This window comes from Hemitrygon akajei, chromosome 5 (genome assembly GCF_048418815.1).
Source record: "Hemitrygon akajei chromosome 5, sHemAka1.3, whole genome shotgun sequence".
In the NCBI taxonomy this organism is placed as follows: Eukaryota; Metazoa; Chordata; class Chondrichthyes; order Myliobatiformes; family Dasyatidae; genus Hemitrygon; species Hemitrygon akajei.
The window spans coordinates 96646010-96671358 of NC_133128.1; the positions used below are offsets into that span (position 1 = coordinate 96646010).

General features: G+C 43.3%; 1 protein-coding gene across 1 annotated transcript in view; it reads right to left on the reverse strand.

The window, feature by feature from the left end:
* Positions 1-24176, reverse strand: part of eaf2 (ELL associated factor 2) — a 63151-nt gene extending 38975 nt beyond the window's left edge. The window contains exons 1-3 of the mRNA XM_073046107.1: positions 23997-24176; positions 16437-16531; positions 12920-13056 (exon numbers count right to left, since the gene is read on the reverse strand). Coding sequence (XP_072902208.1) covers positions 12920-13056; positions 16437-16531; positions 23997-24099 — 335 coding nt within the window. The 5' untranslated portion in view covers positions 24100-24176. The remainder of the gene's footprint in view (positions 1-12919; positions 13057-16436; positions 16532-23996) is intronic.
* Between the last annotated feature and the right edge of the window lie 1173 nt (positions 24177-25349).

A 25349-nucleotide genomic window follows, 5' to 3' on the forward strand; every position in this document is an offset into this window, starting at 1 on the left:
AAGGCTAGAAAATGGGATTGAGAGGGATAAGAAATCTGCAGTGATAGAATGGTGGAGCAGACTTGATGGGCCAAATGGCCTAATTGTGCTACTACACCTTATGGAACCTGCTGCCTGGAGCAGTAGTAGAGGCAGATACATTAGGTACATTTAAAACACATTTAGACGGGCACATGGATGAAAGAAAAATGGACAGCGATGTTGTTGGGAAGGGTCAATACCTGAGAATCGGTTGAACATTGCAAACTGTGATTGAGACTTTCATTAAGCAGTGGTAAATTTACAGTTACACACACAAAATGCTGGTAGAACGCAGCAGGCTAGGCAGCATCTATAGGGAGAAGCGATGTCGACGTTTGCAGTTATGGTCTTAGACTTAGAGCCAAGCTCCCAGAGCCCTTGTTACTTACTCATTTACTAGGGAGGGGCAAGCATCATTAATAAGGCCAGTATTTACTGCCCATTTCTAACTGCCAAGGAGGAGAAATTGAGCCAACTGTTTCAACCATAGAGGTCTGTGTATTGAAGGTACTCCCACAAATTGGTTAAGTAGGGAAATCCCAGATTCAGACCAAATGAAGCTGAATGGTTAAAATATATATAAAAAAGTGTTTATCAAGGTCAAATTTTCTTGCCCCAACACCAACGCCCCCAGGCATGCCACAAAAAGAAATGTGCCTACAGACATTAGAAGTTACTGCTTGAATAGAGAGTCAACTTCTGAAGATTTGCAAATTATCAAGGTAGTTATCACAGGGACTTATTCTAGCTAGTTCCGCAGGGATCTGTACTGGGACCCCTGCAGTTTGTGATGTATAAGAATAACCTGGATGAAAATGTAGATGGGTGGGCTAGTAGGTTTGCAGATGATACAAAGATTGGTGGTGTTGTGGATAACGTAGGAGACATGCAAAAAATATATCAGGATATAGATCAAATGCAAATACAGGTGGAGAAATGGCAGATGGAGTTTAACTCAGCCAAATGTGAAGTGTTGCACCTTGGTAGGACAGGCTTGGGTGAGGTGAAGTATCTGCTAAGTTTCTCTTTTTGTTCTTAATTCTTTATTCCTCATCTGTTAGGACATAGTAGTGTAGAGAGAATGGCTCCAAGGGCAGTGTTTCGTACCATGTATGAGATGTGGGAGAACTTCAGTCTACTGGATAAACACATCTGTACCAGGCGAACTGAGCAGCAGCTCAATGACCATCACCTCATACAGGAGACTGAGGAAGGTCTGAGGACAGGAGCTACAGGGAGGCAATCACCCCTAGGTTGCAGGAGGCAGGTAACTGGGTGACTGTCAGGAAAAGGGAAATGCACAGCCAGTGCAGAGTACACCTGTGGCCATTCCCCTCAATAATAAGTATATGACTTTAGATACTATTGAGGGAGACAACCTACCGTGAGGAGGGGGAAACCGCAGTGACCAGGTCTCTGGCACTGAATCTAGTGCTGTGGCTCAGAAGAGCAGGGAGGTGAAGAACACTGCAGTGGTGATAGGAGATTCTATAGTCAGAGAAACAGAGATGAGATTCTGTGGGTGCAATAGAGACCCCGGGTGGAATGTTGCCTCCCAGATGCTGCCAGGGATATCTTGGATTGGGTCATTGGCATTCTAAAATGGAAGAGTGAGCAGCCCGAAGTCTTGGTACATACTGGCACCAATGACAATGGGAGAGAAGGAGAGGAAGTCCTGAAGGGAGATTTTGGGGTGGATTGCTGCCAGTGCCATGAGCCAGTGAGGGTAAGAATAGGATGATCTGGTAGATGAATGTGTGGCCGATGAACTGGTGCAGGGAGCAGGGGTTCAGATTCATGGATCATTGGAATCTCTTCTGGGGAAGGTACAACCTGGATAAAAGAGACAGATTATACCTGAACCCGAGAGGGACCAATATCCTTGCGAGCAAGTTTGCCAGTTGTTTGGAGAGTTTAAACCAATTTGGCAGGGGGATGGGAACCGGAGTGATAACGCTGAGGATGAGGCTGTTGCTTTACGAACAGAGACAATGTACAGTGAGACTCTTAGCAAGGAGAGGCTGATAATCGGGCAAAATTGCAGTCAACAGGATGTGTTGCAATGTAAAAGGCAGACAAAAATCAAAAAGAGTGAATACAGGACTGAAGGTGTTACATTTGAATAGATTCAGTCTACAAAACAAGGTATATGAACTAGTAGCACAGTTACAAACTGGCATGTATAACGTTGTGGGCATCACTGAATCATAGCTGAAAAATGATTGTAGCTGGGAGCTCCATATCCAAGGATACACATTGTATCAAAAGGACAGGCAGGCAGGTAGGTAGAGGAGATGGTGTTGCTCTGTTGGTTAAAAATGAAATCAAATCATTAGAAAGAGCTGACATAGGGTCGGAAGCTGTTGAATTGTTGTGGATAGAGCTGAGGAACCGCAGGGGTAAAAAGACCCTGAGGGGAGTTGTATACAGACCCCAAGCAGTAGTAAGGATGTGGTCTACAAGTTACAACAGGAGGTAGAAAAAGTATGCCAAAAGGGCAATTTTACAATAGCATGGGGGATTTCATTATATAGGTAGATTGGGAAAAATCGGGTTGGTGCCGGATCCCAAGGGGGGAATTTCTAGAATGTCTATGAGATGGCTTTTTAGAGAAGCTCACGGTTGAGCCCACTAGGGGATCAGCTATTCTGGATTGGGTGTTGTGCAAACAGCCAAAATTGATAAGAGAGCTCAAGTTAAAGGAACCTTTAGGGACAATGATCATAATATGATCAAATTCACTCTGCAATTTGAGAAGGAGAAGCTAAAGTCAGATGTATCAGTATTACGACAGAGAGAAGGGAGAAGAGCTAGCCAAAATTGTTTGGAAAAGAACACTGACAGGGATGACAGCAGAGCAGCAATGGCTGGAATTTCTGGAAGCAATTCAGAAGGCGCAAGATATATACATCCTGAAGGGGAAGAAGTATTCAAAAGGCAAGCTGACACAACCATGGCTAATAAGAAGTCAAAGCCAACATCTAAACCAAAACAACACACACAAAATGCTGGTGGAACGCAGCAAGCCAGGCAGCATCTATAGGGAGAAGTGCTGTCGACGTTTTGGGCCGAGACCCTTCGTCAGAACAAAGGGTCTCGGCCTGAAACGTCGACAGTGCTTCTCCCTATAGATGCTGCCTGGCTTGCTGCGTTCCACCAGCATTTTGTGTGTGTTGCTTGAATTTCCAGCATCTGCAGATTTCCTCGTGTTTGCCATCTAAACCAAAGAGAGTGCATATAATAGAGCAAAAATTAGTGAGAAGTTGGAGCATTGGTACACTTTTAAAAATCACCAGAAGAGAATTTAAACAGTCATAAAGAAGGAAAAGATGGAATACAACGGTAAGCAAGCCAATAATATTAGAGGATACCATGAGTTTCTTCAGATACATAAAGTGTAAAAGAGAGGTGAGTGTGGATATCAGACCACTGGAAAACAATGCTGGAGAGGTAGTAATGGAGGACAAGGAAATGGCAGACAAACTGAATAAGTATTTTGTATCATTCTTCACTGAGGAAGATGCTAGCATTATGCCAGAAGTTCAAGAGTGTCAGGAGCAGAAGGGTGTGAAGTTGCCATTACTAGGGAGAAGGTTCTCGGGAAACTGAAAGGCCTGAAGGTAGACAAGTCTCCTGGATCAGATGGTAAAATCCCCAGGTTTCTGAAAGAGGTGGTTGAAGAGATTGTGAAGGCATTAGAAATTATCTTTAAAGAACCAATTGATCCTGGCATGGTTCCAGAGATCTGGAAAATTGCAAATGTCACTCCACTCTTCAAGAAGGAAGAGAGGCAGAAGAAAGGAAATTAAAGGCTAGTTAGACTGACCCAGTGGTTGGGAGGATGTTGGAGTTGACTGTTAAGGATATGGTTTCGGGGTACTTGGAGGCACATGATAAAATAGGCCAAAGTCAGTATGGTTTTCTCAAAGAAAAATCTTGCCTGACAAATCTGTTGGAATTCTTTGAAGAAATAACAAGCAGATAGACAAAGGAGAATTGGCGAATGTTGTGCACTTGGATTTTCTGAACGCCTTTGACAAGGTGCCACGCATGATGCTGCTTAACAAGCTACAAGCCCATGATATTACAGGAAAGATTCTAGCATGTATAAAGCAGTAGCTGATTGGCAGGAGGCAAAAAGTGGGAATAAAAGGAACCTTTTCTAATTAACCGCCGGTGACTAGTGGTGTTCCACAGAGGTCTATGTTGGGACCAATTATTTTAACATTATATGTCAATTATTTGGATGATGGAATTTATGGTTTTGTAGCAAAGTTTGTGGATGATACAAAGATTAATTGGAGGGGCAGGTAGTTTTGAGGAAATAGGCTACAGAAGGTCTTAGATTAGGAGAATGGGCAAAGAAGTGGCAGATGGAATAGTGTTGGGAAGTGTATGGTTATGCACTTTGGTAGAAGAAATAAAATGGTACATTATTTTCCAAATAGAGAGAAAATTAAAATTTCTGAGGTAGAAAGGGACTTGGGAGTCCTTATGCAGGATCCCCTAAAGGTTAATTGCAGGTTGAGTCAGTGGTGAGGAAGGTAAATGAGACGTAAACATTCATTTCAAGAGGACTAGAATATAAAAGCAAGGATGTAATGTAGAGATTTTATAAAGCACTGGCAAGGCCTTAATTTGAAGTATTGTGAGCATTTTGGCCCCACCCAAGAAATGATGTGCTAACATTGCAGAGGGTTTAAAGGAGGTTCACGAAAATGATTCCGGAATTTAAAGGCTTGTCATATGAAGATATGAAGTGCATATGATGGCTCTAGGCTTGTATTCATTGGAATTCAGAAGAATGAGGGGTGACCTCATTGAAATCCATTGAACAGTGAAGGGACTCGAGTGAGTGAATATGGAGAGGATGTTTCCTAAGGTGGGGGAGTCCAGGACCAGAGATCACAGTCTCAGAATAGAGGGCATCCTTTTAGAACGGAAATGAGGAGGAATTTCTTTAGCCAGAGAGTGGTGAACCTGTGGAATCTGTTGCCACGGGTGGCTGTGCAGGTGAAGTCATTGGACATACTTAAGGCAGTGGTTGATAGATTCTTGATTGATCAGGGTGTGACGGGATACAGGAAGGCAGGAGATTGGGGCTTAGGCCATAACAGTACAAGACCATTAAAATGTAGCTCTCTGAAAGTGACTACACATTTGTTGAGGACGCATATGCCTTTATTAGTCGAGGTATTGAGTTCAAAAGTCAGGAAGTTATACCGCAGTTTTATAAAATTTTAGTTTGGCCGCATTTGGAGTAGTGCATGCAGTTCTGGTTGCCACATTATAGGAAGGATGTCGAGGCTTTGGAGAGGGTGCATGAAAGGTTTACCAGGATGTCGCCTGGTTTAGAGAGATTACGCTATAACGAGAGGTTGGACAAAGTTGGGTTATTTTCTCTGGAGCAGCAGAGGCTGAGGGGAGATCGGTAGAGGTTCATAAGATTATGAAAAACATAAGTAGAGTAGACAGATAACTTCTTTTTCCAAGGGCTGACATTTCTAAAACCAGAGGGCATGCATTTAAGGTGAAAGGGAGTCATTTCAAAGGAAATATGAAGGGCATGTATTTTCTAATACACATTTGCAATTTTTTAATTTCTTCATGCACTTTAGGAAGGGTGTTTCCAAGCTGAATACTTTACAAGATATTGGCGCTAATAGTGGATTTTATGTACTTTGTCCTGCTTTGTGGTTGAGGTCACAGATTTATGAAACACTATTCATTGTTCAAAGTAAATATACTTTTAAAGTACATACATGTCACCATACCCTGAGATTTTTGCTGACATTCACAGTAAATACAAATAAACAATAGAATCGATGAAAGACTGCACACAAAGACAGAGAAACAATCAATGGGCAGATGTAAACAAAAAGTACAAATACAGAAAGGAAAAAAAAAGAAAAACTAATAAAAATTGAGAACATGAGTTGTAGAGTCCTTGGAAGGGAGTTCATAGGTTGTGGAATCAATTCAGAGAAATGAAGTTATCCACTTCTGGTTCAGAAGCCTGATGGGGTAATAACTGTTCCTGAACCTGGTGGCATGTTCCTGTACCTCTCTCCTGATGGCAGCAGTGAGAAGAAAGAATGACCTGGATGCCAGAGGTCCCTGATGATGTCTTCCTGCAACAGCACTCAATGGTGGTGAGGGCTTTTCCCTGTGATGTACCGAGATTTTTCCACTACCTTTTGCAGGCTTTCTCTTTCAGTATAAAATCATGCATGATATGTGGGAGTGTGATATCACCCCCTACTTCTCCATATAGAGGTTTCTGGAAATCCTGAGTACTGTACTTATTTCCAAAAAAATAATGGCTGAGGGTCAATTGAAAATTTCAACAAGATTGGTAGAAGTTTGTTAGGAAGTTACTAAGGATTAAATTTAACACCCACCTTAAAGTGTGGGTTGAAATGTTAAACAAAAAATGGAGGAGATCAAGAAAACTACATTAAAACTTTCTATTCATTGCATTTATTGGTGAAGGTTGCAAGGACACTCATTTCTGGAGTCTTGGAAAGTGAGTTCAATGCACACGGAACAGTAAAGCACAGTTCAGGTCCTTCAGCCCCACAATGTGCCAATCTTTCAATCTACACTAAAACTGATCTTCTCTCCTGCACAGACATTCAGTTTTCTTTCAACCATGTGCTGGGGTTGGAGGACTCTGATCGTATGGCTGGGTGAAAGGAAGGTTTCCCTCTACAATCAAATTTCTGAATGGCCCATGAACACTACCTTGCCATGAACACTCTTTTGCGCTGTTTTACATGCTAACTTAACAGTAATTTTTGTCTTCAACTTTACTGCTGCCACAATACAAATTTCTCAACGCGTGTCAGTGATAAAATAAACCTGATTCTGATCCTCTGTAACTGTAATACTTTATTCCACATTCCATTATATTTTCCTTTATTCCCATAATGCACTAGTGATGAAATAATCAGAATGGATAGCATACAAAACAAAGTTTTTCATTGTACCTCAGGTTATGTGACAATAATAAACCAATTTACAAATATAATTATTATATTATCACAAGTTTACAACTCGGAAAATACTCAGACTTTCAGTTAGCTTCATACTGCCTACAATGAACTTAAATTGTAAAATACCAAAATAAATTTTGTGTACATTGATAAAGATTAAAGAGATGAGCTTTTTTTTTTTACATAGTGAAATGTGTAATTTGTGTCAACAGTCTGAGGATGTGCTGGGGCAGCATGCCCACTGGTGTCATCATGCTACCAGTGCCAACACAGCATGCCCACAACGTACTAACCTGTACTAGCCTGTTGATCTCTAAAAAAAAATGTAAATAGCTTGTCCTATTCCAGCTTCTTAGAGTTACTTATCACAGAAACAGTCCCTTTGGCTTATCCATAATGACCAATGTATCTCCAACTCTTTGATCAGCCTCAAATCGCCTAACCTCACAGGAGCATCTCCTTTCCCAGTGCAATTTAGAGCTTCTCAAACCTGTCACTTTGTGACAACTGAAAAAGGTCACTAATTGCCCAAATTGCCCAACAGCGTACTTAGGTGCTGTGCCAGGGACAGAGCTGACCGGCACGCAGAGGATTTTACTGAAACCTATAACCTCTCCCTCACCCTTGCTGTGGTCTCTGCATGTTTCAAAACCATTGTACCAATCCCAAAAGTCAGTCAGTCATCGGTAACATGCCTCAGTGACCACAGACTGGCTCTATTCACCCCCATGGCCGCCGTACCAGGAGAGACTGGTTATGTCCCTCATTAACATCCCCATCCCTGTTACTCTACAAGGCCAACAGATCGATCGAAGATGCCATCTTCTTCGCTCTCCGCATTCTACTGGAACACCTGGAGCATAAGGACTCTTACAGCAGAATGCTTTTTAAAATCGACCACGGTTCTACTTTCAACACCATACTCCCCGCAACAAGTTAACTGTTAAACTACACAGTCTGAGACTCAACATACCAATTTGCAACTGGATTCTGGACTTTCTTACAGATCACACCCAGACAGTCAGACTAGACAGATACACATCAATCTCCCTGACCCTGAACACCAATGTTCAATGCATTCTGCAGGGATGTGTTCTGAGCCTGCTCATTTTCACTCTTCTTACTCATCCAACTCCATCCTCAAATCTGCAGATGACACCACAGTACATATAACACAAAACAGCATCCAGAGAGGAGGTGCAGAAACTGGCTGAATGTTGTAATAAACATAACCTCTCACTCAACATCAGAACAAAGAAATGATTATTGATTTCTGGAAATTAAGGTATGAACAAGTTCCACTACTCACAAATGGTGCAGTAGTGGAAAGGGTCCTCCAGCTTTAAGTTCTTGGGAGTGAACATCGCAGAAGGGTCCTCTTGGACCACCAACACCTCCTTGATAGTAGGGAAGGCTCAGCAGCACCTATAGTACCTTAGGAGTTTGTAGCACACACTTCAGATTTTAAAGATTTATTTATCACATGTACATTGAAACATACAGTGAAATGTGTCATTGCTTGCAATGAGCTGGAGGCAGCCCGCAAGATTTGCCACACTTCAAGCACCAACATATCATGCCTACAATTCACTTAGACTGTACGACACAGGAGCAGAATTATGCTGTTTGGCCCATCCACTCTGAGATATAGGAGAAAACCAGAGCACCCGAAGGAAACCCACGGGGTAACGGTAACAACATACAAACTCCTTACTGGCAGCAGCAGGAACCAAATCTCAGTCAGAGATCGCTACTGCTGTAAAATGATCATGCTAACCACTATGCTGTCCACTGATGTACCAAAGTGGTAGAAACATAGAAAATAGGTGCAGGAGTAGGCCATTCGAGCCTGCACCGCCATTCAGTATGATCATGGCTGATCATCCATCTCAGAACCCTGTACCTGCTTTCTCTCCATACCCTCGATCTCTTTAGCCACAAGGGCCATATCTAACTTCCTCTTAAATATAGCTAATGAACCGGCCTCAACTGTTTCCTGTGGCAGAGAATTCCACAGATTCACCACTCTCTGTGTGAAGAAGTTTTTCCTCATCTCGGTCCTAAAAGGCCTCCCCTTTATCCTTAAACTGTGACCCCTCGTTCTGGATTTCCCCAACATCGGAAACAATCTTCCTGCATCTAGCCTGTCCAATCCCTTTAGAATTTTATACGTTTCAATAAGATCCCCCCCTCAATCTTCTAAATTCCAGTGAGTACAAGCCTAGTCGATCCAGTCTTTCTTCATATGAAAGTCCTGCCAACCCAGGAATCAATCTGGTGAACCTTCTTTGTACTCCCTCTATGGCAAGAATGTCTTTCCTCAGATTAGGGGACCAAAACTGCACACAATACTCCAGGTGCAATCTCACCAAGGCCTTGTACAACTGCAGTAGGACCTCCCTGCTCCTGTACTCGAATCCTTTTGCTATGAATGCCAACATACCATTTGTCCTTTTTCACCGCCTGCTGTTGCATGCCCACTTTCGATGACTGGTGTACAATGACACCCAGGTCTCGTTGCATCTCCCCTTTTCCTAATCGGCCACCATTCAGATAATAATCTGTTTTCCTGTTCTTGCACCCAAAGTGGATAACCTCACATTTATCCACATTAAATTGCATCTGCCATGAATTTGCCCACTCACCTAACCTATCCAAGTCACCCTGTATCCTCTTAGCATCCTCCTCACAGCAAACAACGCCGCCCAGCTTTGTGTCATCCACAAACTTGGAGATGCTGCATTTAATTCCCTCATCTAATATATATTGTAAACAACTGGGGTCCCAGCACTGAGCCTTGCGGTACCCCACTCGTCACTGCCTGCCATTCTGAAAAGGTCCCGTTTACTCCCACTCTTTGCTTCCTGTCTGCCAACCAATTCTCTATCCACATCAATACCATACCCGCAATACCATGTGCTTTAAGTTTGCACACTAATCTCCTGTGTGGGACCTTGTCAAAAGCCTTTTGAAAATCCAAATATACCACATCCAGTGGCTCTTCCCTATCCACTCTACTAGTTACATCCTCAAAAAATTCTATAAGATTCGTCAGACATGATTTTGCTTTCACAAATCCATGCTGACTTTGTCCGACCATTTCACCGCTTTCCAAATGTGCTGCTATCACATCTTTGATAACTGACTCTAGCATTTTCCCCACCACCAATGTCAGGCTAACTGGTCTATAATTCCCCGGTTTTTCTCTCCCTCCTTTTTTAAAAAAGTGGGGTTACATTAGGCACCCTCCAATCCTCAGGAACTAATCCAGAATCTAAGGAATTTTGAAAAATTATCACTAATGCATCCCCTATTTCTTGGGCTACTTCCTTAAGCACTCTGGGATGCAGACCATCTGCCACTGGGGATTTATCTGCCTTTAATCCCTTCAATTTACCTAACACCACTTCCCTACTAACATGCATTTCCATCAGTTCCTCCATCTCACTAGACCCTCAGTCCCCTACTATTTCCAGAAGATTATTTATGTCCTCCTTAGTGAAGACAGAACCAAAGTAGTTATTCAATTGGTCTGCCATGTCCTTGTTCCCCATGATCAATTCACCTGTTTCTGACTGTAAGGGACCTACATTTGTCTTAACCAATCTTTTTCTTTTCACATATCTATAAAAGCTTTTACATTCAGTTTTTATGTTCCCTGCCAGCTTTCTCTCATAATCTTTTTCCCTTTCCTAATTAAGCCCTTTGTCCTCCTCTGCTGGACTCTGAATTTCTCCCAGTCCTCAGGTGTGCCGCTTTTTCTGGCTAATTTATATGTTTCTTCTTTGGACTTGATACTATCCCTAATTTCCCTTGTCAGCCACGGGTGCACTACCTTCCTTAGTTTATTCTTTTGCCAAACTGGGATGAACAATTGTTGTAGTTCATCCATGTGATCTTTAAATGCTTGCCATTGCATATCTACCATCCAACCCTTTAAGTGTCATTTGCCAGTCCATCTTAGCTAATTCACGTCTCATACCTTCAAAGTTACCCTTCTTTAAGTTCAGAACCTTTGTTTCTGAATTAACTATGTCATTCTCCATCTTAATAAAGAATTCCACCATATTATGGTCACTCTTACCCAAGGGGCCTTGCACGACAAGATTGCTAACTAACCCTTCCTCATTGCTCAATACCCAATCTAGAATGGCCTGTTCTCTAGTTGGTTCCTCAACATGTTGGTTCAGAAAACCATCTCGCATACATTCCAAGAAATCCTCTTCCTCAGCACCCTTACCAATTTGGTTCACCCAATCTATATGTAGATTGAAGTCACCCATTATAACTACCGTAGATTCCGTACTACAGAGCGCACCTGATTAAAAGCCGCAGGCTCTAATTTTAGAAAGAAAATCAATTTTGTACTTGTACAAGCCGCACCGGATTTTAAGCCGCAGGTGTCCCACGTTGTAATATGAGATATTTACACAGAAAGATATTACACGTGAGGATTTTTTAACTTTTAATTAAATCCGTATGGTAACATAAACAAATACACATTGCAAATGCTTTTTTTCGAACCGTGCCTGTAACACGGCTACTTTTAAATATACATACGTATCGGTAACACACAAATTACGTTGCGTATACTTTTTTACTGAACAGTGCACGAACAACATTCCAATATCTCCTAACGACTGGTAAAAAAATATATACTGCAGCCTACCAGGAAAAGTTATTGATCGCCTTTAACTTAAAAGCAGCGTTTTCGCGCGGGTCTAATGCGCTCCCCCCCCACCTTTCCGTTTATCGCAAACCGGTATTTCCCACAAGACGCGGCGAAACCGGATGTGACGTCATAGCATCCCGGGATGTAGTACAGAAAACAAATATAGTTAAAACACTTCTAACTTTAACTAGAAAATACTAACAAATGAATTACTAAGCGAAAATATTATAAACTAAATAACTGCCATAAAGGCAGCACAATGCTTTTCTTCGAGTGTTTTCCATGTTGATGAGGGTGAGTACAAATGACTGATTTACAATAATTTAATTGTGAAAGTGCGCTTGATTTATCGTACAATTTCATTGGACCTCTGTGAACTACTCATCAATTTTATTGGTCTACTGTTACGAGGCAAAATGTTTTTGGCGGCATGAAAAAAAACCATGCATTAGCCACACCATAGTAAAAGCCGCAGTGTTCAAAGCTGTTCAAAGCGTGGGAAAAAAGTAGCGGCTTATAATCCGGCATCTACGGTACTGTTCCTTTATTGCACACATTTCTAATTTCCTGTTTAATGCTATCCCCAACCTCACTACTACTGTTAGGTGGCCTGTACACAACTCCCACCAGCGTTTTCTGCCCTTTAGTGTTATGCAGCTCTACCCATATCGATTCCACATCCTCCAGGCTAATGTCCTTCCTTTCTATTGCGTTAATCTCCTCTCTAACCAGCAATGCTACCCCACCTTCTTTTCTTTCCTGTCTATCCCTCCTGAATATTGAATATCCCTGGATGTTGCGCTCCCATACTTGGTCACCCTGGAGCCATGTCTCTGTGATCCCAACTATATCATATTCATTAATAACTATCTGCACATTCAATTCAACCACCTTGTTACGAATGCTCCTCGCATTGACACACAAAGCCTTCAGGCTTGTTTTTACAACACTCTTAGCCCTTATACAATTATGTTGAAAAGTGGCCCTTTTTGATTTTTGCCCTGGATTTGCCTGCCTGCCACTTCCTACTTTTCACCTTACTACTTTTTGCTTCTACCCTCATTTTACACCCCTCTGTCTCTCTGCACTTGTTCCCATCCCCCTGACACATTAGTTTAAATCCTCCTGAACAGCAGTAGCAAACGCTTCCCCGCTAGGACCAGGTGGTGTGCAATACAATGCAGTGCATATTGCCCTTATCAGAGTAACAGAGTCAGCGTGGATTACCCACCTGGTTTTCTTCACTGAGATGTTGCTGCTGAGCTTTTCAAGCCGATATTCCCCAGTGTCGTGATTTACAATGAGAATACACTCTTTGAGGTATGGTCTCTTTGAGCCCTTAAACACTGACATGGGTGGTGTTGATCCCTGTCCAAACAAAAATCAGAAATTCTAGTTTGAAAAGCAAAGAAAATTAAGACCAGTGTTGATATTCATTATAGCCTGGACAGCACTGCTTAAAAGGGTATGGTATTGGTATTCATGATCACATGTACTGAGTTATGTGAAAAGTTTGCCTTGCGTACTGTTCATAAGATCAAATCATTACACAGTGCATTGAGGTATAATAAGGTAAAACAACAAACAATGTAGAATAAGGTGTAAAAGCTACCACAAAAAGTGCCGTACAGGTAAAAAAATAAAGTGCTAAATCATAACAAGATAGATTATGAGGTCAAGAGCTCATCTTATCGTACAAGAGGCCCACTCACGAGTCTGACAGTGGGATAGAAGCTGTCCTTGAGCCTGGTGGTAAGTGTTTTCAGACTTTTGTATCTTCTGCCCAATGGGAGAGGGGAGAGGAGAGAATGTTCAGTGAAAGGTCTTTGATAATGCTGGCTGCTTTACAAGGCAGCGTGAAGTACAGACAGATTCCATAGAGGAAAGGCTGGTTTCCAAATATGCTGAGCTGTGTCCATAACTCTCTGCAGTTTCAGCAGTGGCTTTATGAAAAAGGATTTGATCTATATATTTGGAGACACAAGAGACTGCTGATGCCTTAACCTGGACCATGAAATAAACAAACTGCTGAGGAACTCCATGGGTCAGGTAGCATCTGTGAAGGCTAGTGCTTCAGGTCAAGACCCTGATGCAGGGGCTGAATTCAAAATGTCAACCATGCTTCTGCTCCGCAGCTGCTGCCTGACCAGAGTCCCTTCAGCAGCTTGTTTCCTGCTGCGAACTGTACCCTTAAAGGAAAAAACTAATTCCAAGGCTATCTGGAAAAAATACAGCAGCAAGATTAAGCTGATAACAGAAAGACCATAGACAGATACGATGGGCTAATTATTGTAGCATCTTGGAAAGCCACAAATTAGCTGTGACTCACTATATAAACTCTCTCAGATTGGTCACAAGATTCCAGATTCAACCAGCCCTCCACAAACTCTTTCATAAAGTTCATTTCAGTGCATCCCTGAAGGAGTGTTACACTGTTAGAGATGCTGCTTTGCCATAAGACCATAAGTCATAGGAACAGAATTAGGGTCATTCACCTATCAAGTCTGCTCTGCCATCCCATCATGGCTGATTTATTATCTCTCTCACACACCCTGCTCTTACCTTCATCCTGTAAACCTTTGATGCCTGGACTAATTAAAAACACTATCAACCATTTTAAATATATAGAGACATAGAAAACCTACAGCACAATACAGGTCTGGGATACACTACATCTCAGAATCATTCTCATGAACCTCCTCTGGACCCCCACCAATGCCAGTACATAGATAAGGGGCCTAAAACCGCCCACAATACTCCAAGAGCGGTCTGTTTAATCCCTTATAATGCCTCAGCATTACATCCTTGCTTTTATATTCTAGTCCTCTTGAAATGAAGGCTAACATTGCATTTGCCTTCCTTACCACCAACTCAATCTGCAAGTTAACCTTTAGGAAATCCTGCAAGAGATCTCCCAAGTCATTTGCACCTCTGATTTTTGAATTTTCTCCCCAGTTAGAAAATAATTTATGCCTTTATTCCTTCTACCAAAGTGCACAATACACTCTCCTACACTATATTCCATCTTTCACTTTACCCATTCTCCCAATCTATCCAAGTCTTTCTGCAGACTCCCTGCTTCCTCAACACTATCTGCCTCTCCACCTAGAATTGCTGTATCATCCACAAATTTGGCCACAAAGCCACCAATTCCATAATCCAAATCATTGACATAATACATGAAAAGATGTGGTCCCAACAACAAACCTTTCAGAGCACCACTAGTCACCGGCAGCCAACCAGAAAATCAGATCAGAATCTTTATTCTCTTTATTCCCATTCTTTGCCTTCTGCCAGTCAGACAATCTGCTATCAATACTAATATCTTTCCTGCAATTCCATGGGCTGTTACTCTGAGTAGCTTCATGTGCAGCAACTTCTCAAAGGCCTTCTGAAAATCCAAGTAAACAACATCCACTGATTCTCCTTTATCTATCCTGCTTTTTATTTCCTCAAACAATTCCAACAAATTTGTTAGACAAGATATCTTGCCTATTTTAGCATGTGCCAAGCACCCCAAAACCTCATCCTTAACAATGGACTCCAACATCTTCCAACCACTGAAGTCAGGCTAACTGGCCTATAATTTCCTTTGTTCCACCTCCCTCCTTTCTTAAAGAGCAGAGTGACATTTGCTATTTTTCAGTACCCCAGAATCATTCCAGAATCTAGTGATTCTTGAAAGGCCATTACTAATGCCTCCACAATCTCTTCAGCTACCCCTTTCAGAAACCTGGGGTGTAAACCTTTCAGCTTCTCAAGCAGGTTCTCCTTAGTAAACGCTACTACACTCACTTCTGCCCCGTCATTTTCCAGCAGTCCAATATCATTCTTGCCTCTTGTACTCTTTTTTATATATCTGAAAACTTTTGGCATCCTCTTTTATATTATTATTTTCACATCAGGCTCGGTCTTCTCTCACGGTTAAATGTCAAAACAGTTACTGTGAAGCGCAGGGAAATCAATTCCTAGTCTCTCTCAACATTATTAAAACATTTTTTTAATTATTGACACCCGTAAGAAATTGACTAAGCAGAAACTGACTACTATGTTTTCTACACTGCAAAAGTGACCACAACAGTACTTTGAGACACACTGGTGGGATGTTCAAGATATTCCATAAATGCAAGTCCTTTTTCAGGAGGTTCAGAATAGATCAATAGGCATCCATTAGTCTCGAGAGACCATGGATTTGCGCCTTGGAAAGTTTCCAGGGCGCAGGCCTGGGCAAGGTTGTATGGGAGACCAGCAGTTGCCCATGCTGCAAGTCTCCCCTCTCCATGCCACCGATGTTGTCCAAGGGAAGGGCAAGGGCCGATACAGCTTGACACTGATGTCATCGCAGAGCAATGTGTGGTTAAGTGCCTTACTTAAGGACACAACATGCTGCCTTAGCTGAGGCTCGAACTAGCGACCTTCAGATCACTAGACCAACGCCTTAACCACTTGGCCACGCACCAACAGAAGGGTTTTGAAAATAAGGAGGATAATTATAGGGAGAATGTCAGAGGTATTTATTCATTTATTTTTACTCAGAGAGTGGTAGGTGCATGGAATGCCATTAGGGAATTTAAGAAACATTTATATCGGCACATGGATAGTAGAAAAATGGAGGTGGGGGAAGAGAGGGTTAACAGGCCTTAACCACCCTGAATTCCAAATGGCAGTGTATCAAGTTCCATGCTCGTATTTGCAGACATCTCAGACAATTTAGCCATCTGGCTGTCTACATTTGTTCAAGTTCTTACCTCTATGTTCGGCAAGGTGATTGTGATTTGTTCCCCTTTGCCCACTTCAAGGTCTCCTTCACATGTTGTGTCAATGGATGCTGGCTTGAAATCATCTGAAACAAAGAACTGGAGCCATTACATAATGACAAAAGATCCTGTCAAACTGCAGTGTTGCGTATTAAATGGCTCAGTGGTGGACACCATTGACTGCCTGTTGAGAAAGAAAACCATGTACCTTTGAGGAACCCAAATGTGACACAGCACCTATATACCAAAAAGTTGGTGAAACTCAGTGAAAGCAGTAACTGGACTCTTAACAGTCCTTAGGATGAAGGTTTACAAAAAGAGTAAATGCAGATAGAAAACCTGTAACACATCAGCCTCTCATTATTTATTTGTCACATGTATATGTAATATTGGATCATTTTTCTCAATAAATAAATTAACAAGTATAATGCTTTTAGCGTTATTTATTTAATTGGGTTCTCTTTATCTAGTTTTAGGACTTACATGAAGATCTGATCACACTTTAGGTCATATTTATGCAGAAATAGAGAAAATTCTACAAGATTCACAAACTTTCTAGTACCACTGTAAGCACTGAGGTGAGTAAAGTTATCCTCAATGATTCAGGTACCTGATAGCTATAAGGTAATAAATGTTCCTGAATCTGGTGGTGTGGGATCTCAGACTCCTGTACGCAGCTGAGTCTGAGCTGTTCCTGATCGGTGGCCTGGTGGTCTGCTTCCCAGCCTTACAGACCCAGCAATCTGAGTTCAATTCTGACCTCAAAGCTTTCTGTGAGGAGTTTGCACATTCTCCCTGCAAATGCATGCGTTTCCTCCCATGGTCTAACAATGTACGAGTTGTCGGTTAACTGTGGATTGGAAATTGGCAGAATCTGGAAGAAAAGTATGGGGTGGGGGGGGGGGGGGGTGGTATAAATTGGGATTAGAGTAGGGTTAATATGAATGAATGCTGGTTGGCACTGAATCAATGGGTCATGCAGTCTGTTTCTCTGCACGTACAAATGAAACCACCACCAAGATTCAGACCTTCCATGCAAATTTGCTGATGATACTAAGCTGGGTGGCAGTGTGACATGTGATGAGGATGTTAGGAGAATTCAGGGTGACTTGGATAGGCTGGATGAGTGGGCAGATACTTGGCAGATGACGTTTAATGTGAATAAGTGTGAGGTTATCCACTTTGGGAGTAAGAACAGGAAGGCAGATTATTATCTCAATGGTGTAGAGTTAGGTAAGAGAGAAATACAAAGAGATCTAGGAGTCCTTGTTCATCAGTCACTGAAGGTGAATGAGCAAGTGCAGCAGGCAGTGAAGAAGGCTAATGGAATGTTGGCCTTTATTACAAAGGGAATTGAGTACAAGAGCAAGGAAATCCTCTTGCATTTGTACAGAGCCCTGGTGAGACCACACCTGGAGTATTGTGTACAGTTTTGGACTCCAGGGTTAAGGAAGGACATCCTGGCTGTAGAGGAAGTGCAGCGTAGATTCACGAGGTTAATTCCTGGGATGTCTGGACTGTCTTACGCAGAGAGGTTAGAGAGACTGGGCTTGTACACGCTGGAATTAAGGAGATTGAGAGGGGATCTGATTGAAACATATAAGATTATTAAGGGATTGGACAAGATAGAGGCAGGAAATATGTTCCAGATGCTGGGAGAGTCCAGTACCAGAGGGCATGGTTTGAGAATAAGGGGTAGGTCATTTAGGACAGAGTTAAGGAAAAACTTCTTCTCCCAGAGAGTTGTGGGGGTCTGGAATGCACTGCCTCGGAAGGTAGTGGAGGCCAATTCTCTGAATGCTTTCAAGGAGCTAGATAGGTATCTTATGGATAGGGGAATCAAGGGATATGGGGACAAGGTAGGAACCGGGTATTGATAGTAGATGATCAGCCATGATCTCAAAATGGCAGTGCAGGCTCGAAGGGCCGAATGGTCTACTTCTGCACCTATTGTCTATTGTCTCTAGTTTTGCCAACATCTAGTAAAAAAATTCTCTCATGGGTATTTCTTTCTTTTTATCCTGAACTTGCCCTTCTCCTTTGATTTCATTCACCTTGTCAATAACAAGTCTTTGACTTTAACTCTTTTCATCTCCAAATTTCTTCGTGGCCCTCACTCTATTCTAAACACTGGTGCTCCACAAGGTTTTGTTTGCTGCTCCCTACTCTACCGTGGCCAGATTCTGCTCTAACCATCCACAGGTTTGCAGACAATACCACTGTTGTGGGCTACATTTCAAATAACAATGAGTACAGGAAAGAGATAAAGAGCTTAGCGACATGGTGTCATGACAACAACCTTTCTCTCAATGTCAGCAAAACAAAAGAGATGATGGTCAACTTCAGGAAGGAGGCACTGCACATTCTCTTATCTGTACAAACAACGTAGAAGTTCAGTGGGTTGAGAGCTTCAAGTTCCTAGGTGTGAATATCAAAAATAGCCTGTCCTTGTCCAACTGCTGCCAAGAAAACTCACCCATACCTCTGCTTCCTCAGAAGGCTAAATAAATTCAGCATGTCCCCTTTGTCTCTTACCAACATACTTATTTAGAGACAGCGTGGAACAGGAAGCCCAACAACCCCCAACTTAACACGTACAAACAAGCTGGATGAACTCAGCAGGTCGGGCAGCATCCGTTGAAATGAGTAGTCAACGTTTCGGGCCGAGACCCTTCGTCAATCCTGAAACGTTTCGACCCAAAACGTTGATTGCTCATTTCAACGGATGCTGCCCGACCTGCTGAGTTCATCCAGCTTGTTTGTACGTGTTGATTTGACCACAGCATCTGCAGTGTACTTTGTATTAACCCCCAGTTTAACCCTAGCCTAATCACAGGCCAAGTTACAATGACCAATTAACCTACCAACCAGGACATCTTTGGACTGTGGGAGGACACCAGAGCACCTAGAGGAAACCCAGGTGCACACAAGAAGAAACATACAAGCTTGGTTAGAGAGGATACCGGAATTGAACTCCAAATTCCAATGCCCCGAGCTGTGATAGCATCACACTAACCACTACACTACCATGATGATTGTATTCGATGCACCATAGAACGTATCACATCTTAATATAATCCTGGCCTTGTATTTCAAGTCCCTCTGTTTCTGAATACTCTCTTGAAGCCACCAATCCATTATTTGTGTCATCTCAAAAATGCAGCACTTTTCTTCTTAAAGATTAGCTTTGTTTGTCAGGTGTACATCAAAACATGAAATGAAATGAGTCACCTGCATCAACAACCAACACAGCCCAAAGTTGTGCTGGGGGCATCCCACAAGTGTCGCCATGCTTCCAGCACCAAAATAGCATGCCCACAACTCACTAACCTTACCTGGAATATGGGAGGAAACCAGAGCACCCACAGTAAAACCCATGAAGTTGTGGGGAGAGCGTACAAAACCCTTACAGATTACTGCGGGAAATGAAACCCAATCAACTGCCAATATGCATCTCCTATCAACTGAAGACTTATATCCAGGCTTGGAAATGTAATCGCTACTCCTTCATTATTACTAGGTTAAGTCTGACCCAACAGCACAATTGGACAACTTCCGCAACAGTTCAAGGCTATAGCTTGGCAAATTAGTAACTGCCAGGAAACACTGGACTTGTTAGCAACAAAATAAGTAAATAAAGGAAATGAATTGCCAAGTGTGCCCAGGGCCAGCAAATGTAAAACTTACACCCAAAAGAGGCACCTCAATATTAATTTCCCCACCTTCAAACTCATCAAGACAAGGCTTGATGAAACTACAAAACGAAGTTTCTGGCATTCAGTTAAAATTGGTGAAATGCAAATAAACCCCAAGATGAATAGTGTGAAACTTCCAGATGGACAAACCCAGCTTACTTTTGAGAATGAAACCAAGATCTTCACCCAACCTATTCTATTTATTACTAAATATCAAAGCTGTGTAGTTGACCCTATATAGTTATACCAACCATATGATCAGCAGGTTGCCTGTTGTAACACATTCTCTATCATCTTCCCCGACCCCTCCTGAGCAATCACTAAATTAGATAAGCATTTCCAGTTATTTAGTCACAAACAGAAAAGTAGACCCTTTGGTCCATTGAGTCCAAACTACACTAATCCTATCTTTTTAAAAATTCTACCCACATTGCCATCGATTCCTCTCCCCGCATTCGCTCACACTCAAAGGCCAGCAATCAGAAGTACACGCCAACAGGAGACATGAGAGCCAGTCAGTCATGTTGACGTGTCGTCTGGAGTTCAGGGTTCCAACATTGGCTAATGTGGTGATCAATACCAAAGATTGGAACTTGAAGGTCAATCAGTAGATTAGAAGTTAAATTCTATTGGAGCTGGAGGACTGTCCATGTATGTGCATGGCTAGGAGAAGGAAAGGGGCTTGGCTTGTTGTGTTGTTGCTTGTGTTACTCTGACAAGCATTGTAGGCATGCTATGTTGGTGCCAGAACGTATGGCAACACGTGCAGGCTGCCCCAGCACACTCCAAGGTTGGGTTGGTTGTTAACGCAGAAGTTTGAAACTACTCAGATACTGGCATCACCCAAAAGAACATACATCCAGTTAATTACTCAACCAATACTTAAAGCAAATAAAAAAATAAACAATTAGAGAATATGAGTCATACACCCAACATAGATAAGTGAAGCTACTTACACTAGACATTAACAAAAGTTATCCAACGCCAGAGATTCTATAGATGCCAGTAATCTCCTCAATCTCCCCTTCATCCTCCCATTCCTCCTGCTCAATCCACTTTCCATCCTCCACCCCCCTCCTTCTCAATCCCCCTCCATCCTTCACACCCTCAGCACCCTTCCATCCCCCACCACTCGTCCTCAACACCCTTCTATCCACTTCTCATCACCCCTCCATCCTCCACCATTCTTGAGCAACACACATAAAGTGCTGGTGGAACTCAGCAAGTCAGGTAGCATCCATGAAGCCATGAAAGGGAATGAACAGTTAACATTCCAGGTTGAGACCCTCATCATGACCCTCACTCTTTTCAGCCCCTTCTTACCAACCATCTACTTTTCAGGAGGATACAAAGGATCTTCAGAAGCTTATACAGAATGAAAATTATATCCACTACCTTAGCAACATTTGTTCTTCAATTTACAATACCAAAAATAAAACTACAACCAGGTTTAGGGACTTGGAGTGAGCAAACTGGCATTTCAAGTTACCAATTATCACCGAGAAAACTGAAAGGGCCTGAGACTATAAAAAGCAACAAGCAAATATATATTTCTTTACTTACCAAAGCACCCACCAAACCCAGGCAAACTCCAACACACATTCTTCTCCTGCCCTTCTCAATTTCACCTCACCCATGTTCTCTACCAACTGTCAACTCCTCTCCACACACCTCCCCAAAACCCCATTCACACCTACCTCTCCATCACTTCAACATCATTCTCATCCACTCACACCCATTCTCTTACCACCTCCCTTGTATGATCTCAATACACAGATACGATGAAAGAGCTGGCTTACAAACCAAAGTATTTCACTGTAGCTTGAAACATTTCCCCATCCTGCTCCTCCACCACACCATCCTCCTCCATTTCCATCTCCCTTCCTAACTCCTCCTCCACCATCTCCACTCCTTCCTCCATCTCAGACATCTCTATCTCCCCTTCTTCCTCCTCCTCCAGCTCCATTCTCCCACTATCCTCTTCCTCGATCTCCAACTCCCCTCCCTCCTCCTCCATCTCCAAATCCCCTTCCTCCTCCTCCAATCCCCACCTTCCTACTCTATTTCCACCTCCTCTCGTATTTCTGCTTCCATCTCCCCATCCTCCATCTGCATCCCAATCTTCCATTCGTCCTGCACCCTGATCTCCATACCACCCTCCTCCTCCTCGATCTCCCCGCCATCCTTTTCCTTCATCTTTATCTCTGCTCCATCTCCATCCACCCCGTCCACTTCCTCCATCTCTCCAACCTCCTCCATCTTCAGCTCCCCATCCTCCTCCACCATCTCCACCCCGTCCTCCTCCACCATTTCCAACCCCCTCCATCCTCCCCACCATTTCCAACAATCCTCCGCCCTCCAAATGCGTCTCTACCTCCCCTCCACCTTCCAAATGCATCTCCGCCTCCCCTCCATCCTGCTCCTCCATCTCCGCCTTCCAATTCCATCTCCTTCTCCACTCCATCCCCTCCTCTGCCTCCCCTCCACCCCCCCCTCCATCTCAGCCTCCCCTCCATCTCTGCAATCCCTCCATCCCCGGCTATCCTTCATCCTCTGTCTCCACCTCTACCTCTGTCCTGTGTCGCCACCTCCTCTCCATCCTCCTCCTCCGTCTCCACATCCCCCTCCGTCCTCCTCCAACTCCGTTTCCTCTCGATCCTCCTCCACCACCATCTCCCCATCCTCCTCTTCCTCATTGTCCATCCTGCTCTTCTTCCACCTCCATCACCCCCCTGTCCTCCACCTCAGTTTTCACTGTTTCTTCTCTGTCATCCTCTGTCTACCCTGTGTCCTCCATCTCCATACCCCCGTACTCCTCTATCCTCCTCCTCGGCATCCATCCTGCTCTTCCTCCACCTCAGTCTCTCCTGTCCTCCACCTCCATCTCCTCTTCTGTCTCCATCTCCCCTCTATCCTCCTCTTCCTCCATCTCCCCTCTGTCCTCCTCCATCTCCATCTATCCTCTGGCCTCCTCCATCTCCACTCTGTCCTCCTCCTCCATCTCCCCTCCATCCTCTTCCTCTATATCCATATCCTCTCCGTTCTCTTCCTCCTCCTCCTCCTCCTCCTCTCTATCCATGGCTCCGCCTCCACCATCGCAATCTCCCCTCACCTCCGTCCTCTTCCATTGCCATCTCTCTCCATCATCCTCAATTTCCCATCCATCCTGCACCCCCTCCTCCTCAAACATTTCTCTACCCATTCTTCCTGAATTTCCCCCTCCATACCTTCCTCATCAATCCCCCATCCTCCTCAACTTCTGCTCTTTCCTCCTCCTCAGAACCCATCCATCCTCCTCCTCAGTCCCCCATCCATCTTCTTCCTCAACGTCTCCAACATCCCCCTCGTCCTTTGGCCTCTCCATCCTCAACCTCCTGTCAATCCCCCCTCCATCCTCCAATCTTCACCAGTCACCCCTCCTCCTCAATCTGCCCTCCATTGTCCTTCTCCATCCCCACTCCAGCGTCCTCCTCCATCCTGCCTCCAGCCTCCTCCATCCCCTTCCTCTTTGCCCTCTCCATCCTCAGCCGCCTATCATCCTCATCCTCTTTTGGTCTCCATCCTTATCCCCAAACCCACTTCCATCCTCCTCATCAATCCCTCATCTAACCTTATTCTCCTCCTTTATCATCACTCCATTCTCCTCAATCCCCACTCCATGCTCTTCCTGCTCCTGAATCCCTTCCATCTTCTTCACAAATGCCCCCTCCAACCTCATTCTCCCTCCTAATCCCCGCTCCATGCTCCTCAATCCCCCTACATTCTCCTCCTGAATTCCATTCCATTCTCACTCTTTGCCTCTCATTCACTGACACTTCACATTTCCTCAACCTTGGGAGCGAGCGCCAGCACTTACACCGGATGGTGTGGAAGCCGCACTTGGGTTGCTTGTCAAAGCTGCCGCCCAACTTTAAAACGTGCTCCTTGTTGTCGAACTGAGGGAGAGCTCCTCCATTCATCCTCAAAGCAGCCCGTCGCCCAGCGTCAGCATGAACCCAATCTCAAACGCTCAACTTCTGAGGCGCCGCTCAACCAAACTTTACGGCTCAGGGGGTGGAGACAATGACATAAGCCCCGCCCACTCCCTTTGACTTTTTATTTGCTACTGCTGGCTCATTGAAGTTAAGTTGTCCATCTTACCGCAGTTTAATTGGTTGGATTGGCTGTCCATCAAAGTCCGATTGTCTGGCTGGTTTTTAATTTTGGTTATGCCTCATTAACGCAGCACGTGGTGACGTCATGCGAGCAATATTCAGTTTATACCATTAAAGAGCTTAATATGAATAAAAAGCTATTTCACAGTTTTCAATGGGAATTCACTTTAATTCTTTCATTAATATGAAAGAGAAAATGTTGTTATGAACAAACATTTAAGAGCCTAAGACGTTCAGAAGCACTTTTATGGTAATAGTAACAGTTGGAATAAAAGAAATAGGGACAAGAATAGACTTTAAGTATGGACCACTACTCAATAAGATCAAGACTGCTCCTCCATCCCTACTCCACTCCCATAAGCTTTCTTCTATTTCTCAAATATCTATTCACCTTAGACTTTTACTGATTTCATCAACTGATTGTGGAGATTACTAGCAAGGATGGATAGCTTCATAAATGTTGTTAAGACACTTCTGGTCTAGGCAAGTGATGAGTAGGTCCCTGACGTACTTCAGAAATTTTAATGTCTGCCTTCAGGATATTAGGGTGTGAGTCATTCAATCTTAGACCTGTTACTGTTGTCACAATATTTATCTGGCTGAAGCAGATGGATTTTTGGTCAATAGCACAGAATATTGCTGGTGGGGGAGGGGTTCAATTATGCTCAGAGAAAACAAATATCCCTTTTGGACCAACTTATTCATGCCAACCAAGGTCCCTACCTGAGCTAATCCCATTTAGATAGATATTTACTTTATTGATCCCAAAGGAAATTACAGTGTCCACAGTAACATTACAAGTGCACAGATATAAATATCAGAAGTAGAAAGGATAAAAAAATAAGTTACCACAAACAGTCTAACAGGAGGGATTATCACTTCCCCAGTATAGGTTGAGTCATTATAGAGCCTAATGGCCGAGGGTAAGAATGACCTCATATAGTGTTCTTTGGAGCAGCACAGTTGTCTCAGTCTATTACTGAAAGTGCTCCTCTGTTCAGCCAAGGTGGCATGCAGAGGGTGAGAAACATTGTCCGGAATTGCCAGGATTTTCC